The sequence below is a fragment of the Carassius carassius genome, chromosome 47 (assembly GCF_963082965.1).
Source record: "Carassius carassius chromosome 47, fCarCar2.1, whole genome shotgun sequence".
In the NCBI taxonomy this organism is placed as follows: domain Eukaryota; kingdom Metazoa; phylum Chordata; class Actinopteri; order Cypriniformes; family Cyprinidae; genus Carassius; species Carassius carassius.
The window spans coordinates 22,882,597-22,902,140 of NC_081801.1; the positions used below are offsets into that span (position 1 = coordinate 22,882,597).

Genomic DNA, 19,544 nt, shown 5'->3' on the forward strand with positions numbered 1-19,544 from the left:
GTGAGCATATTGAACACTTGTAACATCAGAATGCTGACATTTTTTAAATCTTCTGACTTCTTAATTAATTGGATGCGACTGTAGGCTGCTAATTTGAAATTATGTAATTACACCTGATTAATCATCTGAGATCACTTGTCTGAATGCGTATTTTATCACAATAAGCATACATTTTATTCCTAAAATAAAGCATATGGCTTGCTGTTTTATTTGTGGTTATATGATTATTAAATCATGGTTTTTAACAGGTTCAAGAGCGCTGGCTACAGGACAACTTGACCTTACGGAAGCGCGTGGAGGAGCTAAAAGAAGTGTCCAGGAAACATGAAGACTTACTTAAAGAGAAAGGCAACATGCAAAATCTGCAACTGTGCAAGTATGAGATCACTTAAAATAGGCACCAAGTGCAAGTTTGGAAGTCTTGGCATTGTTTGACCCACTTTCAGAAGGTCAACTTAATGTGCCAAGTATGCTTTTTAGTTACAATAACTAACCTACATGAATCCATTTCCTAATTACTTTAATGTTAACTACTTTGCATAGACCTTTTGTAAATGTGAGGGTGAACATCAAATTAATGTGTATCTTGAAAAGTATGTCTTCTGTTGTCAAGTGTGAAGCAAGATGTGGAGCAAAAGTTGGAGGACCTGAAAGAGAACCGCAATGTGGCTCTCGGTCGTCAGAAAGGCTACGAGGACGAGATCCTCCGTTTTCGTAAAGAGCTCAGTGAGGACCAGTATTGCCGAGCAGAGGATCTCTACAGAGACAAAATTATTGTGATGAGAACAACAGAGTTGGCCAATAAGGACCTGGACATCTATTATAAAGCCCTAGACCAGTAAGTAGATTTTTGTTATCAGGGGTTTCCTGGAAGGTAGTTTCAGGTAGCGGTTTGTCAGTGTGTGGGTTTGGTTTTGATGTGGTTCAGAAGACAGTTAGCAGCAATCAGCAACAGGCCATGTCTGACTCAGACTTTTTAGCCCTAATGATGCATTTGAATCATCACTAACCAGTGGGCTTCATTACAGGGATTCCCCAAAAACATGATAAAATACTTACCATTGCAACTTTTGTAACCACAAAATCAGTCATCTTGCCATCTTTAGGTGATGACAGTATAAGGAAGAATATATTTACAATATAAAACAATATATTACACTATGTGTGTATATATATATATATATATATATATATATATATATATATATATATATAATTATTTATTTTTACTGAAATTACTGAAAAATCTTTAACCAGATGCTTTTATCAAAGTGATTTACATCTGAGAAACATAAACAACTTTTTCATACAGGCACAAACAATACTCATAGTACTGAAATGTTTAATAAAGCTTTTATAAGCTAGACCAGAAATAAAGATGCAAAAAAGTAAAAGACAGAAAATGCCATCTTTTTATTAGTAGGAAATTATTTTGATTGGTAGGTTAAAGTAGTGTCTTTAGGTGTTTGTTTACTCTTTCCCCGCCAGAGTGTTTTGTGTTTTTTCTTTTTTTTTTAAGTTGCCAGCCACCGCCAGCATTTTGTATCATTTCCACAAGATTTTAATGGCACTCAGAATATTTTGTTGTATGATCATGTGAACATGCGATATGGCAATACAAAGAACAGAGACTGCTTAAAAAAAAAAAAACTTGTTTTGTTCTAGCTTCATGCCATTTTAATAACACCTGAATGTTGGTAAGTTTCATGTAAAAAGCAACATTTTGAACAAAAAATAATAATTTTTGAAAAAGACTCGGATCAGACTCGGAACAATGATCAAAACATAGATGGAATAGATTGCTTCCATCAACACATACAAATGTTGCACGGTCCTATACCACTTAATGGATCTTAATTTCTTCATTTCTTCATTTCTTCTTGACATTTTTACAACGCAATTGTTGAAATAGTATTGAAACTAAATTCAGTTTTTTGTGGAACTATACTGGTTCTGATAAAATTATAATGCTGTTTTTCCACTGAGGACATAGGGAAACTATAAATGTGTTTACATTTACAAAAAAAAAATCAACAGCAACTGCCCAGGTTTTTCAGTTTTGTAAACGAGTTCAATAAGTGACAATCTCAAATTCACATCAACCTTCATGAACATCCTGGCTTCTGCACTACTACACAATTTAATCAATATTGATAAAGCAGTTAGCATTATTATAAAAAAAAGGTGGTCAAAATGATGTTGCTGGTTTCCCATGGAGGAATATACAGGGGAAGTCTCAAGTCATCATCAGTGGTTTAGATCGATATCATCCCTTGCATTCACAGAAGTTACATCAGCAGGTCTGTGGGTGTCACTCTGCCGTTATCTTCAGTGCAAAGGCATTATCTTTACTTATTCTCGTTTATTTTCAATTTCTCATGTTTAAATTGTGTGTATGATTTTTTCTTGACTCATTAATACATCACACTTGTCAGTATACTAAAGATCAGTCATTTCACTCCAAATATTTATTAACAAGTATTGGAGACACAGTAGCTGTAGTTGTATATTAATGACTCATTATTGTTCCATTGTAAATAAATTATTAGTAAATCAACAGCATTTCTTGTATAGTGACTGTTTTGGACTTCAATTTGCACCAGAAAAAGGCCAACTTGCACAACTCTCTTAAAAACCACAATATGTTCTTACAAGGTTTCAGGGTTTGTCTCATGGCTTCAAGCAAACCCCTTGATGTGACCTATCATTGTATAAAAATCAATTTCTGTTTCCAGATTCGTCTTAGGAAACTTTCTGTAAATATTGCATAAAATAAGTGATTTTATCTCCACTTAAGTTAACCATACAGTACATTTAATGTGGCTTTTTATGAGGACAACCAGGTAAGATAAATTCAAAATACTTTACGCCACTTGATTATCTTTGGAAATTGACAGAAGGATTATTTATTTATTTATTTATCTATCTATGAATTTATTTCATGAACCCTTTACAGCAGTGTTCTCAAACTCAGTTCCTTGAGGGCCAGAGCTCTAAACGTTTTTGCTCCAAACCTGATTAAACACACCTGATCCAGCTTATCAAGATTTTCAGGATCACTAGAACCTTCCAAGCTGGTGTTAGTTGGAGCTGGTTGCAGATATACAGGTGCTGGTCATATAATTAGAATATCATCAAAAAGTTGATTTATTTCACTAATTCCATTCAAAAAGTGAAACTTGTATATTATATTCATTCATTACACAGAGACTGATATATTTCAAATGTTTTTTCTTTTAATTTTGATGATTATAACTGACAACTAAGGAAATCCCTAATTCACTATCTCAGAGAATTAGAATATTGTGAAAAGGTTAAATATTGAAGACACCTGGTGCCACACTCTAATCAGCTAATTAACTCAAAACACCTGCAAAGCCTTTAAATGGTCTCTCAGTCTAGTTCTGTAGGCTACACAATCATGGAGAAGACTGCTGACTTGGCAGTTGTCCAAAAGACGACCATTGACACCTTGCGCAAGGACGGCAAGACACAAAAGGTCATTGCAAAAGAGGCTGGCTGTCCACAGAGCTCTGTGTCCAAGCACATTAATAGAGAGGCGAAGGGAAGGAAAAGATGTGGTAGAAAAAAGTGTACAAGTAATAGGGATAACCGCACTCTGGAGAGGATTGTGAAACAAAACCCATTCAAAAATGTGGGGCGATTCACAAAGAGTGGACTGCAGTTGGAGTCAGTGCTTCAAGAACCACTACGCACAGATGTATGCAAGACATGTGTTTCAGCTGTCGCATTCCTTGTGTCAAGCCACTCTTGAACAACAGACAGCGTCAGAAGCGTCTAAAGACAAAGACTGCTGTTGAGTGGTCCAAAGTCATGTTCTCTGATGAAAGTAATTATTGCATTTGGGGTCCCAGAGTCTGGAGGAAGAGAGGAGAGGCCCACAATCCACGTTGCTTGAGGTTCAGTGTAAAGTTTCCACAGTCAGTGATGGTTTGCGGTGCCATGTCATCTGCTTGTGTTGGTCCACTGTGTTTTCTGAGGTCCAAGGTCAACACAGCCGTATACCAGGAAGTTTCAGAGCACTTCATGCTTCCTGCTGCTGACCAACTTTATGGAGATGCAGATTTCATTTTCCAACAGGACTTGGCACCTGCAAAAAGTGCCAAAGCTACAAGTACCTGGTTTAAGGACCATGGAATCCCTGTTCTTAATTGGCCAGCAAACTTGCCTGACCTTAACCCCATAGAAAATCTATGGGGTATTGTGAAGAGGAAAATGCGATATGCCAGACCCAACAATGCAGAAGAGCTGAAGGCCACTATTAGAGCAACCTGGGCTCTCATAACACCTGAGCAGTGCCACAGACTGATCAACTCCATGCCACGCCACATTGCTGCAGTAATTCAGGCAAAAGCAGCCTAAGAACTAAGTATTGAGTGCTGTACATGCTCAAACTTTTCATGTTCATACTTTTCAGTTGGCCAAGATTTCTAAAAATCTTTTCTTTGTATTGGTCTTAAGTAATATTCACATTTTCTGAGATACTGAATTTGTGATTTTCCTTAGTTGCCAGTTATAATCATCAAAATTAAAAGAAATAAACATTTGAAATATATCAGTCTGTGTGTAATGAATTAATATAATATAGAAGTTTTACTTTTTGAATGGAATTAGTGAAATCAACTTTTTGATGATATTCTAATTATATGACCAGCACCTGTACTCTGTGGCCCTCCAGAAATTGAGTTTGAGACCACTAATGTACAAATGGACCTATGTATGCAACACAAAAGGCTCAAAAATTCACACCGAATTACACCGTGCACATCTCTATTGAGCATCATTGCTGTGTCGCATAAACCAGGAGCAGAACTTAAATGCAGAAATACACTGCACATTGACTCTTCAGATAATCATTCAGATGCTGAGTAGTTACTTTATCAACAACACATAACTAGCAACAAGCCATAAAAGGCAAAGCCTTAGATTTGAGCATGCTAACAGGTTTAACAACAGTAATGTTGCACAGTCACACAGTCACTATTAAATAATGTTATGTAACATTATAGAAAATACAATACTAAGCCTATTAAAATAAGCTTGGCATGATATTAGCATACAGTAAAATGCTTAAAAAAACTCACCATTAAAAGAGTTAAATTCTAGCTGATCAATTGTCAATGAAATAACCTAGGCATGTGCTGTCATGTAATTGCTCATTGCTAAATCAAAGAGAAGAAAATGTTTATTTTTTCAAAAATTATACTGTGGCGAGTGGGGCGTGGCCGAGGGACGTGGGAACACGAGTGAGGCCGGCAGTGATTGGGCAAGTCAGTGGCACCTGCGGCCCACCGCCGGTCTCGAGTCCCATGTAGGAGACGGAAGGATATAAAACTGGAGCGACGACAGTGAAGGACGAGAGAGGACCAGGCCTGGGCTTTTAGTTGTGTTTTGGGTTTTATTTGAGCGCACCAGTCGTCCGTGAGGGGCTGGTGCGCTGTTTTGTTTATTTTGTGATTATTAAAGTTTCATTTAATTGTCCGCCGGTTCCCGCCTCCTTCTTCCCGAAGATTACGAAGCTTTTATCATTACATATACTATCAGTGCAAATATGATCAAAAATATGTTTAAGTATAATTGTGTTTTCCGCATTAAAAGAGAATTCAGAAGGGATAGCAAACTACTCTGATGGGGGGTTCTGGTCCTCACAGGCCCTCTTATGGCACCGACCCTGGCATTAGGGGGAATGCACACGGAAAACATTCTTTCCTTCTGAAATAGTTTGATTTTATATCTTGAATATTAAAGCATTGCAAAATATCTTTTAGGTATCTGCCCTGACCGTTTGAAAAGCCATATTGGTCGACCACTGGTACATCAAAGCCAAACTAACTGCCATAGTCTCTGTAACTGCCTGCCAGGTATCGCCACTTCAAAGATTGATTACACATTTGCCAAGGCTGAGAATTGGGATTTATGCACATCACTAATCAAATTCTGTACAGCTGTGCTTCAAATGGACACTGTACATGGGCAGCTGTCAAAAATATTTTGCTTTCTGGGCTTTTGATTGATTAGAGCCTGGTAAAGCAGTTTTCTGCTGATGAACTATTGTGTCTGACATTAAACCAGCTGACCCGTTCTTCTCATAATGATACCATCATTGCTGTTTGTGCAAAAGACTAGAGGAAGTGTGGCAATCTGATAGGACACACCATGCTTAGGTGCAAGATTTCGTCTAATATAAGTTCTAATAAAATGTTTTTTTTTAAAGACTTACTGTACAAATAGTGTTTTACATGTAGTTCTAAATAGTTCTAATAAGTATTTTATTGTTTTTATTGACACTGCATTATTGTTAATAATTTGCTGTTTTAATGCTTTATTACTGTATGTATTATGCACTGAAATGAAAATTCCACTGATATCAATAAGATGTTTAACATGTATTAGTATACATACAAATTAACCAAAAGTATTAATACATTTTAGTATACATATACACAACATCAAGATTAATACTAAAATACTGTATATTGCTATAAATACTTTAAATATCTTTTAGTTCATGATGCTTAATGCATTAACTAATATTAACAAACTAAAGTCTAAATTCATACCAAAGTTCAATACTGTTTTTGTCTTAATAATAAGTTGTATTAATTATTATTAATAATAAAATACTACAAACTCAAATCAGTCAGATTAATTTAAATTAATTATAATTTACAGTTTGAAAAAATAATCCTATGTTGAGATTTACTTGGGGTGTTAGATAATGGCAAAGGTAATCTAAATGCAAAAATATAGCAAATGAGAGTGACAATTACTCTAAATATCCAGAATTGACCGATACCAATTAATAATAATAATAAAAAGTCTGTAATCAATATGATACCAATATTATATGTATATGTACTAGTCTTTTTTATTATTATTGTTTTTTTTATTTTTTTATTATTATTATAGAACGATAATGAAGTTTCACAGCATGGAGATGAAGGAGATTAATAAAATCATCAGAGATTTATGGCGGAGCACGTACAGAGGACAAGGTCTGCCATGATTGCTTCTAGACTTGATTTATCCCATGCTGATTATTTCTTTAAATAAAAATATTTGTCTGTAAAAATGGCATTGTTTAGATGTCTCCTGATCTCTCGCAGACATCGAGTATGTGGAGATATGCTGTGATGTGGATGAAAACGCCTCTGCTAGCCTGAAAAGAAGGACCTATAACTATAGAGTGGTAATGGTCAAAGGAGACACTACTTTTGACATGCGTGGACGTTGCAGTGCTGGACAAAAGGTCATTAAGCCGATACATGTATCCTGGGTTTCTCTATAAAAATGCACAGTATATTTACTTACCACTCCATTGGAAAGTTCTTTTCACTTACTGAATCACCCCTGGTTATGTACATTAAGTGTAATTGTTTTGCAAATTTAATGAAAACTTTTATCTATGCCATGGACATTATGTGTTGATCAAGCTGCCAATAGATTTTGGAGGATGCTGACACTTCTGTTAGTCAAAGCGCACCTGGCCGATGATTTTATCAGTCAATAGATCAGAATTTTTTACTGCAAAAAAAAGCAAAACCGTCCTGTTTTATTAAATCCAATTAAATGTATGTAATCTTTGGCTTTACTGCATGTCTGCAGGTTCTGGCCTCTCTCATCATACGGTTGGCTCTGGCTGAGACGTTCTGTCTAAACTGTGGGATTCTGGCACTGGATGAGCCCACTACCAACCTAGACAGAGAGAATATAGAGTCTTTGGCACACGCACTGGTGGAGTAAGTCTTTATTAAAACAAAAACAACACTTTAACTTTATTTAAACAGAAAACATAGTCAATTTTCAGCACAAGGGAACATAAAAAAACAAAACTTTTATTTGCTATTTAACCTGAAGATGCACTTTTGGTATCTCTGCAGGATAATTAAGAGTCGTTCTCAGCAGCGTAACTTCCAGCTTCTGGTTATCACCCACGATGAGGATTTCGTGGAGCTCCTAGGACGATCCAACTATGTGGAGTATTTCTACAGGATCCGGAAGAACCAGGACCAGTGTTCAGAGATCACAATGTGTAGCATCAACACTCTTAGCTCCTACCTGCACTGATGCATCAGATCAGATGAGAGAAGAAAGACTGTTAGTCTAGAAGTCAAGTCACCTTTATTTATATAGCGCTTTTAACAATACAGATTGTAGCAAAGCAACTGAACAGCATTAAATAGGAAAATAGTGTCAATAATGTAAAAAGGCAGTTCATCATTGAATTTAGTGATGTCATCATTCAGCTTAGTTTAAATTCTAAACTAAATTCTAAACATTCAGTTTAAATAGTATCTTTGCAATCAAAAGATACTATTTATAGTCAACAATATCACTGTAAATGAAGTGTCCCCAACTAAGCAAGCCGGAGGCGACAGCGGCAAGGAACCGAAACTCCATCGGTGACAGAATGGAGAAAAAACCTTGGGAGAAACCAGGCTCAGTTGGGGGGCCAGTTCTCCTCTGACCAGATGAAACCAGCAGTTCAATTCCAGGCTGCAGCAAAGTCAGATTGTGCAGAAGAATCATCTGTTTCCTGTGGTCTTGTTCTTCTAGAAGACAAGATCTTGACTGTGGATCTGTCACTCGGGCTCATCTAGTTGTCCTGGTCTCCGCTGACTTTTCATCTGAAAAAAAGGCTTATCAGCCTTTCTGTACCTACCTACTAAAAGTGTAGTTTGGCCTTCTTGTAAATTTAGTTGATATAATGTATGTATGTGTGTGTATATATATATATATATATATATATATATATATAAATACAGTACAGACCAAAAGTTTGGACACACCTTCTCATTCAAAGAGTTTTCTTTATTTTCATGACTATGAAAATTGTAGATTCACACTGAAGGCATCAAAAGTATGAATTAACACATGTGGAATTATATATGGAATTATATACATAACAAAAAAGTGTGAAACAAATGAAAATATGTCATATTCTAGGTTCTTCAAAGTAGCCACCTTTTGCTTTGATTACTGCTTTGCACACTCTTGGCATTCTCTTGATGAGCTTCAAGAGGTAGTCACCTGAAATGGTCTTCCAACAGTCTTGAAGGAGTTCCCCGAGAGATGCGTAGCACTTGTTGGCCCTTTTGCCTTCCGTCTGAGGTCCAGCTCACCCCTAAACCATCTCGATTGGGTTCAGGTCCGGTGACTGTGGAGGCCAGGTCATCTGGCGCAGCACCCCATCACTCTCCTTCTTGGTCAAATAGCCCTTGATGCCTTCAGTGTGACTCTACAATTTTCATAATCATGAAAATAAAGAAAACTCTTTGAATGAGAAGGTGTGTCCAAACTTTTGGTCTGTACTGTATATACTAATTCTAATTATGTGTGCATCAAAAGGTATTTGTCTATTGTTGTTGAATTGAAAAGTACTAATACATCATAACTAATTAATCAATCTAATTATTCATCTTTTAATTTAAGTGAGCTTAAAGCAATATTCACATAAATCCTAACGATATTTAAATCTGCTCAGCCTGACAACAAACACATTATATAATGTTTAAATAATTATATAATTTGGGGAAAATGTAGCTACTTTAGCTTGTGCAGTCTGAAGTCTTTACATAAGATATCAAAATATCAAACCAAGTTGCATTTATTTTAAAGATAAATGCACAGTTAAATTATGTTTTCTACCGTGTTTTGAATTATTTAACTCTTGTCTTTTTATATTGATGTGTTTATTCTTCTAGAACATGACTGGAAGAATAAACTGAATTAAAAGATTTTTTTTTTCAAGCCAATTTTTTATTCACCAATGTGTCATTAGAGTGTGTCATATAAACTTGTTTCTAAAATTGGCTTTGACAACTGAGTTCAGCCAACCAAAATTTTTAAATCTGATTTCAAATGTTGTTAATCGTCAGACATTTGCTGGCGTCATTTGTATGACTAATGCATGCATCTCCACCATATCAACACAACTGCAAGCATAAACATACAGATTTGCTGCAAAAAGCTATCAGTATTCATCATTTGATTTTGCAGTACTGAAACTTATTTGCACAAGCAAGCATAGTCAAGATGTGGCCTTCAACACCTAATCTACAGCCATGTTACCCAAAATCATCATGATCTTTCTAGGCAGTTTGTCGGTGTCAGTTCCAGGAAATCAGGACAATATGCCAAATTATCAACCACATCTCAATCAAGATATTCAGTGAGCGCACTGTTATCAGCCAATGAACGAAGCTTAGCTTACGATGCAGAAAAGAAGCTTTGTAGCCAAGTCTTGCCTTTCTGAGAGTATATATACACAGCATTCAGCAGTGGAGGAATCAGGTACCAAAGTCTTGAGAAACTCAAGCAGACAGACAAAATGATGAAGACTATACTACTGCTCGCTGTCGCTGTATTCGTCTCCAGCACTCCTGTCACAACCAACGTTAAGACTCTGGTGAAACACACTGATAAGACTTTACTGGGAGAGCTTGCTGATGAGCTGAACAAGACGATGAAAGCTTTCCCAACGGAAACCAAGGTAAGATTTAACTAGTAGTTAGAAACAATAGTAAGCCAAATTTATACTTTTAATACACAGAGCAGAATGTGATTGCAATATTAATTGTACCTGTTATTTCCTGTTAAGATCTTTCTGAAAGAACTGCACGTGAATGGCATTGAGAGTAAGGTGAGATGATACACTTGGACTTTTATTGCCTCACACCACTAGTACATTAATACAACTATACACCATATTAAGCTTAGCTTGATTATGGTCCGCTCTTTTTCCATTTTTGATAGCTTTTTATAATGCTAACTATCTAATTCAAAGAATTCATGCCCTGGTCTAACTTGTGTTTCTAATATTTTAGAAGCGTGAGGTTCTTTTCTGCCAGGCTGAGAAAGAACTGGAAACTACGGTTTCTGGGCTGTCTGGTGACAAATTTGAGCATTTTCGTACTGACAAGAAACTAATGAGGACTTTAAACATGTATAACAAGCAACATGTGGTGAGTTGAACTCTGGAACTTGATGCCTTCTCTAAAAAAAAATCCTTCATCCTATTTAATTAAAATAACCATGACATTTACTTTATTTCAGCAAACCTGCAAACCTGCTGATGAAGCTCTAAATCAAATCCCTCTGCATGAATTCTTGAAAAACCTTTTGACATGTGTTAAGATAGAATATAGCCAAGCCAAGTAAAATTAATTTATGAAAGATCAAATTTATTTTTGTCTTTTTCAGAGTATTATTTTGTTTACGTTGTCTGTAGCAGTATATAATTTTGTACCAGAAATAAATTTATATAAATATATACCTTTTCAATCTTAAATATGGTCTGATGTTTTACAGTTCAGATTTTGTGCATGATTTCTGTTAAGTGACTGAAAAGATCTTTCTAGTGGAGCGGTGAGTGCGCACAAATATAATATGCATTTTTAGAGAGAAACCCATGTTGCATGTAGCGCACGTGTTAAACTTCAGTGCTGGAGAGTGTACTGTAGCTCCATCCAGCTCCAAAACACAATTGATTAGCTTGTTCAGTTGTGTTTAATTAGGGTTGGAGCAAAACTCTGCAGAACAGTAGCTCTCTAAGGAACTGAATTTGACACACCTGATGGAGTGGCCTTCTGACTTTTTGTCCAGCACTGCAATGTCCACTCATGTCAAAAACACCGTCTCCTTTGACCTTTACCACTCTATAGGTTCTTGTTTTCTTTTACCTCTGGAAGTAAAAAAAAAAAAAGATTAATTATTTAAAGATTGTGTTACTTGTGTTGTTTTAATGCATTAATCAGCAAATAATAAACATATGTTAACATTATTTTTCCCAGCTAAATTTGAATGCTTCAAAATATATGATGGCTCTACGGTTTATGCAGTATATCTAAAGATCAGACCTAGTTGTATTTATTTTAAAGTTCATTTAAATAATTTATGTAATAAAAATGCCTCATGAATTAGTTTTGCGATAAGAGATGTCATTTGGTTTGAACATTTTTTTCCAATGAATTTCATACATACATTTTAGGTGTGACTTGAGTGTCCAAATTTGTATAAGCCATTGTATGAGACTCACTAATGTGTCATTAAAGGGATTACTTGTCATATATGTGTTTCTGAAATTTAGTTCTTCCAGCCAACATCTTTAAATCTGATTTCAAATGTTGTTAATCGTCAGACATTTGCTGGCATCATCTGTATGACTAATGCATCTCCAGCATATCAACACAACTGCAAGCATAAACACATGCAGATTTGCTGCAAAAAGCTATTAATATTGATAATTTGATTTTGCAGTACTGAAACTTATTTGCACAAGCTAATAAAGTCCAAATGTGGCCTTCAACACCTAATCTACAGACTTGTTACCCAAAATCATTATGATCTTTCAAGATATATCAACCACATCTCATTCAAGATATACATTAAGTGCACTGTTATCAGCCAATGAACGAAGCTTAGCTTACGATGCAAAAAAAAGGAAGCTTTATAGCCAACTCTTGCCTTTCTGAGAGTATATATACACAGCATTCAGCAGTGGAGGAATCCGGTACCTCTGGTCTGCAAACAAACAAAGTCTTGAGAAACTCACTATATAAACTCAAGACTATAATACTGCTTGCTTTCACTGTATTCGTCCCCAGCGCTCCTGCAGAACACAGTGAAATCACTTTAATGGGAGAGTTTAATGATGGGCTGGACATGGCAAAATATGTGGAATAATATGGATTTAACTGAAGTATAGTAACTACAGTAAGCCAACAATGTCTATACTTCAATATACAGAGCAGAACGTGATTGCAATATTAATTGTACCTGATATTTATAGGAAAAGATCATGTATCTAAAACATCTGCAAATGACTGGCTTTGATAGTAAGGTGAGATGATACACATGGATTTTATTGCTTCACACCACTAGTACATTAATACAACTACACACCATATTTAACTTAGCTTGACTATGTTCAGCTCTTTTTTTTTCTATTATTGAAATTTCCTAAGATTATATTTAGCCAAGTCAATTAAAAATTTATATAACTATGAGCATGAACAAATTTTGCATGAATATATTTAATTCTTAAATATGGTCTGTTTTTTAAAGTTCAGATTGTGTGCAGTATTTCTGTGCAATCTCTGATTTAACAATTAGAACTACATTACTTACACTGAATTTAAAAAAAATTAATAAAAATGAATTTGATCATTAAATATTTAAGATATACACTGTCTATACATGATTACTTTTTTGTGTGCCTTATATTTTAAGATCCATTATATTTTATATTGTGTTATTTTATATTTTATTATATTTTATATTTTCCAGATGACATACTGTATATATTACATGAAGTGGATCACAGACACTTTGATACAGCTTGATAAAGATTATTGTGTTTAATAGCTAAATGGTCCTGTTAATATTGGTCTTTTGTATTATCCATACTAATTTTCAAAGCGACAGTCACATTTGAAATGCAGCTCCTCTTTAAATTGACAGTTCATTAAGCGTAACATTTCATCATTTTTATGTTTCCTTGGAATCAAACCCATGACCTGGTGTTAGAGCACTGTGCTACCAGTTGCACTACTTTTGGGAAGAAGACCAAAAAACTTTCACTTGTGTTTACAGCAGCGACATGTATATCATTGCCCCATAGTGGGAGCTCATGTGAAGTGATATAACCACACTGCATGGGTGCATGTATTATTCAGAGGCTATTCAAGAGCCAAATGTGCACACGTCCCACAATCCGGCATGCTTTTAAAGGGGCGCGAATGATCAGATACCAATGCCTATCAGCGGCAGGGTCAACTCTATTACAGTTTTCTGGTGTCATGTAGCCTGGACTTACTCTTCTCTGGTACCTGGGTAAAAAACTAGAGCCTTTGCACATAGTGGGTATTTTAATGCAGTTCCCATGAGTCCTCACCAGTATAGTATGGTTTTAAATGATTTAGGATTGGATGTAGCAATGAACGTTATAGAGGAAGTCGTGGCCTAGTGGTTATAGAGTTTGACTCCTAACCCTAGGGTTGTGGGTTTGAGTCTCTGGCCAGTGCCCTTGAGCAAGGCAACAAATCCCCAAATGCTCCCCAGGCACCACAGAATAAGTGTGTGTGTGTGTGTGTGTACACTTTGTATGGGTCACCATAATTGGCTGTATGTCACTTTCACTCAAAAGATTCTCTTCTTGTTCTTCAGAGCTTTTTGTTAATTATTTCAGCCTTAGGTGTTTCTTTGTATTTCTGTTCTTCATTAAATGTGTACTATAATTTTAAGATCAGAGTTTTAACATCTTCCATTGCCTTTGACACTGATATTTTAGCATAAAATCTGATAGGGATGATGACACACACTGAAAACCCCTGAACTCGATTGGGTAAACTCATTCCCTCAGTTGAGTAATGTGAGATCGCAATTTTTAAGTTAACTTAAATGAATTCCCTTTTACATTCTATTTCAAATTTAAGAAAACAATTAAATAAAAAAATAAAAAAAACTGAACTGTATATTGACAGTCTTTATTGACCAACATTTGACCATATTAATTCTCTATATGGTGTTCATGTGGCTCAGTGGTAGAGCATTGTGTTTGCAGTGCAAAAGGCCATGGGTTCAATTCCCAGGGAACACACATACTGAAAAAAATAAAATAAAATAAATAAATAATAATAAATAATAAATGTAAATTAAGGAAATCACAACACACAATATACTGTAATGGAATTTGAATTAGTCACAACAATAGAAATATAAACCACTGAACTACAGCAGTGGCAGACCTCTGTGAAATTTACAAAAAGTGATTTAGGGTAATTAAGGTCTAGTGCATAAATGAGGCCAAAAATAAAACACATTGTTTGTTGGAGGCACATTGTCCACCTCTTGGACAGTTAGACCAATGTAAGGAGTCAAAAACATTGTCCTTGATTAAGATCCCCACTGGCACATCAGGAAAAGATCTGCAATCATTAGACACATATGTAAATGTAGAGTATTGTAATCATGGATCCACGGGACTACTGTACTGTATATCACTTATCCATCAAAAAAAAATAATAATAATAATCAATAATAATAATAATAATCAGCACTCACAATTGTGTGTCTCCTAAGATTATTATAGAACTCCTGCTTTAGGTTTTCGCCAGTAATTATTTAACACCATCGGACCTGGGGGGACACAAGGGCAGGTGACACAGCCACATCAGCTTCCACACACACACACACACACAAAATGGTTTGTAACCTGAAAGATGGTAGAAAAATTAAGAAGTGTTCTACAAATAACAACAAAATTATAATTGAAAGTTTAGTCATGTTCATAAAATTAAGTACATAAACAGCTTTATATATACTGTATACACACACACACACACACACACACACACACAGAAAGTGGGTATAATGAATCACCTCCCTCTAAAGCAATCTAATTTTGTTTAATTTAATTAACAAAATTTAATTAATTAACTGAGTCTGGGCTCTGACTAGGCCATGCAATGACATTCACCTTTTTCTCCTTCAACCTCTGTGTGCTCTGTTTTGTTTAGTGCTTTGGGTCATTGGCATGTTTGCAATGTAAACTTTCTTCCCGTTGACAACTTTCTGGCAGAGGGCAGCAGAATTTCTTCATGAATGTTACTGTATTTTGCTCCATCCATTTTTCTTCTATCCTGACAAATACTCCAGTCCCTGCTGCAGAGAAACACCCCCATAACAGGATACTACCAATGCTTTACTCCATGCTTTACTGGAGGAATGCTGTTATTTGGATGCTGAGCTGTATTAGATTTTCAACAGACATATTGTTTGGTGTTGAGGCCAAATAAGTCAATTTTACTCTCATCTGCCTAAGAATCTTTAAGGTGCGTTTTGGCAAAGCTAAGTCGGGACTGTATGTGGCCTTTCTTGGGGAGTGGGTTTTTTCTTGCAACCATCCCCTACAAGCCACATTTGTGGAGAATTTCTGATATTGTGTTGTCACATGCACACAATGGTCTGATTCAGAGTTGATGTTGGCCTCTTGGTCACCTCTCTGACCAGTTTCCTTGTGGCTCTTTTATCCAGTTTGGAGCGGCGTCCTGGTCCAGGGAGGGTCTGTGTTGTACCAAATACATTCCACTTCTTAATAATAGACTTCACTGTGCACTGATGAAGCCTTTGAATTTGTTTATTTCCATCTCCTGACTTGTGGCGGTCCACAACGTTTTCCTGGATATCTTTTGACAATGAGTATGTTTACATGGACAACAATAATCCGATTTTAAGACGATTAAGACAATACTCTGATTAAGAATCTACCATGTAAACATGTGGAGTATTCCTATTTTAGTAGCGGATGACCCCTCGCGGGTGATTGTTGCGCACAAACAAAACCAAAACACAAAATAAAACCCAGGTCTGGTCCTCTCTCGTCCTTCAGTGTCATACTCCTGCTTTTATCCTTCCAGAGCTCCTCCATGGGACTCGAGACCAGTGAGTATCACAGGTGTCGCTCTTTCTCATTAACTACAGCTTTGCTCCGTTCCCACGGCTCTCGGCCCCACCCCTCTCGTCACCCACTGGACTGCGCTCTACCCCCCCCCCCCACCTTCAGGGGAGCCGATCACAGCGCCCAAGGCATACCTGGGGGTATGGACAGACAGACGAGGCAAGAGAAAAGGAGACATTTAAATAAAACTTTAATAATAAAATAAACACAAAACAGCGAGACAGCTCCCCACAGATGACTGTTGCACACAAACAAAACCCAAACACAAAATATAACCCAGGCCTGGTCCTCTCTCATCCTTCACTGGTGTACTCCTCCTTTTATCTTTCCGGAGCTCCTCGGCGGGACTCGAGACCGGTGAGTGGCTCAGGTGTCATTCATTCTCTTTAACTTCACCAGGCTCACTCTGTTTAACGGCTCTTGGCCCCGCCCCTCTTGTCACATATCCAAAACTATATGTTTATATGTGAATTTCTGGAGGGGACGTCAGATGGCGTCGGATGGTGTCACTTGTTTACGTAATGACGTGTGCCATTAATCAAACTATGTACTATAACATAGCTATCAAACGGGAACGTGAAAGCAACTCATGGAAACACCTTCATAATAGTATTGGCTTATTTAGAATTAGGTGAATAATTAGAATAATGATGTCAATGTAAACATAGTCAGTGCCTTGCCATCCATAGTTGATTGTTTGCTTCAGTTGCACTACCAAGGGCTGAAATGCTCAAGAAAGCTCTTTACATGATGAGCTGATTAAAATGATCACAGCTGATCACAGTTAAAAGTCAAATGGCTTTGTGTGCCATTGAGGAAATGATTAGCTATATTATAGTTTCCAATTTGAAATTAATCGCAGATTATCAGATAATCACTAGAATTAACAAAATTAACCTCACTATAACTGTTATCACCCACTCAGCACTTCAAATAGACTTATATAAACTTACAGAAAGTTAAGTTTAAAAAAATAATAATAAAAATTATATAGTTTCACAACTGTCAACTTTGTGTGAGCACTGAAACACCAACTGGTAAAAATAGACAAAACCATAATCAGTCTGATCAGTCATAATCAGACATTTTTCTTTCCATTAAAAATGGTTAGAAGCTCTGTTGAGTTATGTGATTAATAATAATTTTAAATTATTGTGCTGTCATTCACTTTAAAGATTTTTGAATGCATTTCCAGATTATTTCACTCTATAGAAATACTGTAGGTCTTGAATATAACAACACCAGAAAAATGTTTTTGTGACAATCTGAATTAGCTAATAATAGTTATACTGTAATCGATTTAAGGCTTCTCGGTTAACAGGTAGGACTGGGCCTACATAAATGTTTTATGATAGGCTACATATAAACTTTTATTTGCACCGGTAGCCATACTGAAGAAAGAAAAAAAAAGCTTGTTGATTATCGTAGCTGACATACAGTGAACTTGCTATTATAATGAGAAAAGCAAATTGTAATGCTGAACTTTATCTAAAACTTTGTATAGCCTACAAACACCTTTAACTCAAATTGTAATATCGGTCCGTATGTGATATTCAACCCATATTTAAAACCGAGGCAAAAGTCGACCGTAAAATGTACCAGTGATATGGTACAAATTAGAGACTAATTAGAGACCCAAAACGTTATAGTTACGAATTGAAATAAAAGTGTGCTGAATATTCGAGTAGGCTACACAACGGATTCCGTTTAAGACACGCCCATAATTCACCTCTGAAGTACGGCTTCAGGTTTCCCGGTAACTTATCCCCGTCACGGGGACCCCGTGGATAACCTCGTGAGTTATCGCTTTGAGACACCGCGGGCAAATGCCTAAGGTGGCTTGGCGTGTGATGATGATAGGAACGGACTAATAAAGCACACCGGGCTCGCTGTCTGCCTCCGCATTGGCTGCTATCTCATGTGTTGCTGCTGGCGCTCTATGAATAATTGAAGCGCCGGTGTCTTAACTCCGCCGTGCTCGTGCGCAGAGCCGGAGTATCGGCGCAAGAACAAGCGCGTGTCCCGCAGAGAGAGAGGGGGTGCGCCACGTCTTCCAAGAGACAGTGCATGGTTGCATAGCTTCACCCTCATTCTGTCACATCTTCTTTGCTCTGAAATAATAACATGAAATCACTTTTCTCTCTCTGTGTCTCTCTCAGACACGCACGTCTACGGCAACCTCAAGTTCGCAAGTATTATAAAAATAAAGGACAGCGATTTTAACTGTGTTAGGAGGTGGTTATAAAGTGTTTGACCTTGATTATTAAATAGTCCTATGATTCACCCATTCTCTTTTCGAAAGATATTTTATTTTCGATTATTTTATTTTATTATTTTTTTAAGTATCGGTTTTTTCTAATTAAAAGCTCTTTGTGGAATTTTAAAAGCATTCTATAAAGTCGTTTTTTTTAAAACGTTTAATGTAAGACCATTTCCATAATCAGAAAATAAATGATTCCTTCTGAATTAGCTATAGGCCTAGTTAATTTTGAATATTATTTTATAACATGGCCCAAAACAAATTTGTTTTTTTTTTTAATAAAAGGAATTTAATGAAAATATTTCAGCATTATAATTTCATTTAACTGTAAGACATAGCTAGAGTTCCCATGAGGACTGAAATGTCCAATACAAATCAAAAAGTAAAGATGTTTTTAACTGATAATTAAGACGATGACTATTTCACTGGTTCCGAATTATTCCATATTACACTCCTTTAGAATTTTTGAACGGAAAAAATGGTGTGGAAAACTCAAATATAACCTAAGTCGGCGCAAGTCTCCGCACATTACCTGCCATAGAATGTTCCGTGTGACACACGAGTTACTGGCCTAGGCCTCTACCTTTCAATAGATCATCAATAATTTAGTCCTGACCACTGGCCACATGCCCCTGCTCTGTGCTCATCATAGATTGGTTTACACCATTGTTTGGGGTTATGATATAAATAAAAAGTTCTTCATTTTTAATGATCCGACATCTCCAATGAATTTAACCCTCCTTTATAATCTCATTAGTTTAACAACTTCAGTTTGTTCTGACGATCCTTCTTTGCAAATAAGAA

The 19,544-nt window shown here is 36.3% G+C and overlaps 1 protein-coding gene across 1 annotated transcript in view; it reads left to right on the forward strand.

Annotated features, from left to right (window-relative positions):
* The window catches only part of LOC132130665 (DNA repair protein RAD50-like), a 29,786-nt gene extending 21,643 nt beyond the window's left edge, over positions 1-8,143 (forward strand). The window contains exons 21-26 of the mRNA XM_059542442.1: positions 249-376; positions 614-838; positions 6,931-7,016; positions 7,128-7,270; positions 7,627-7,760; positions 7,902-8,143. Coding sequence (XP_059398425.1) covers positions 249-376; positions 614-838; positions 6,931-7,016; positions 7,128-7,270; positions 7,627-7,760; positions 7,902-8,088 — 903 coding nt within the window. The 3' untranslated portion in view covers positions 8,089-8,143. The remainder of the gene's footprint in view (positions 1-248; positions 377-613; positions 839-6,930; positions 7,017-7,127; positions 7,271-7,626; positions 7,761-7,901) is intronic.
* Positions 8,144-19,544: the final 11,401 nt, after the last annotated feature.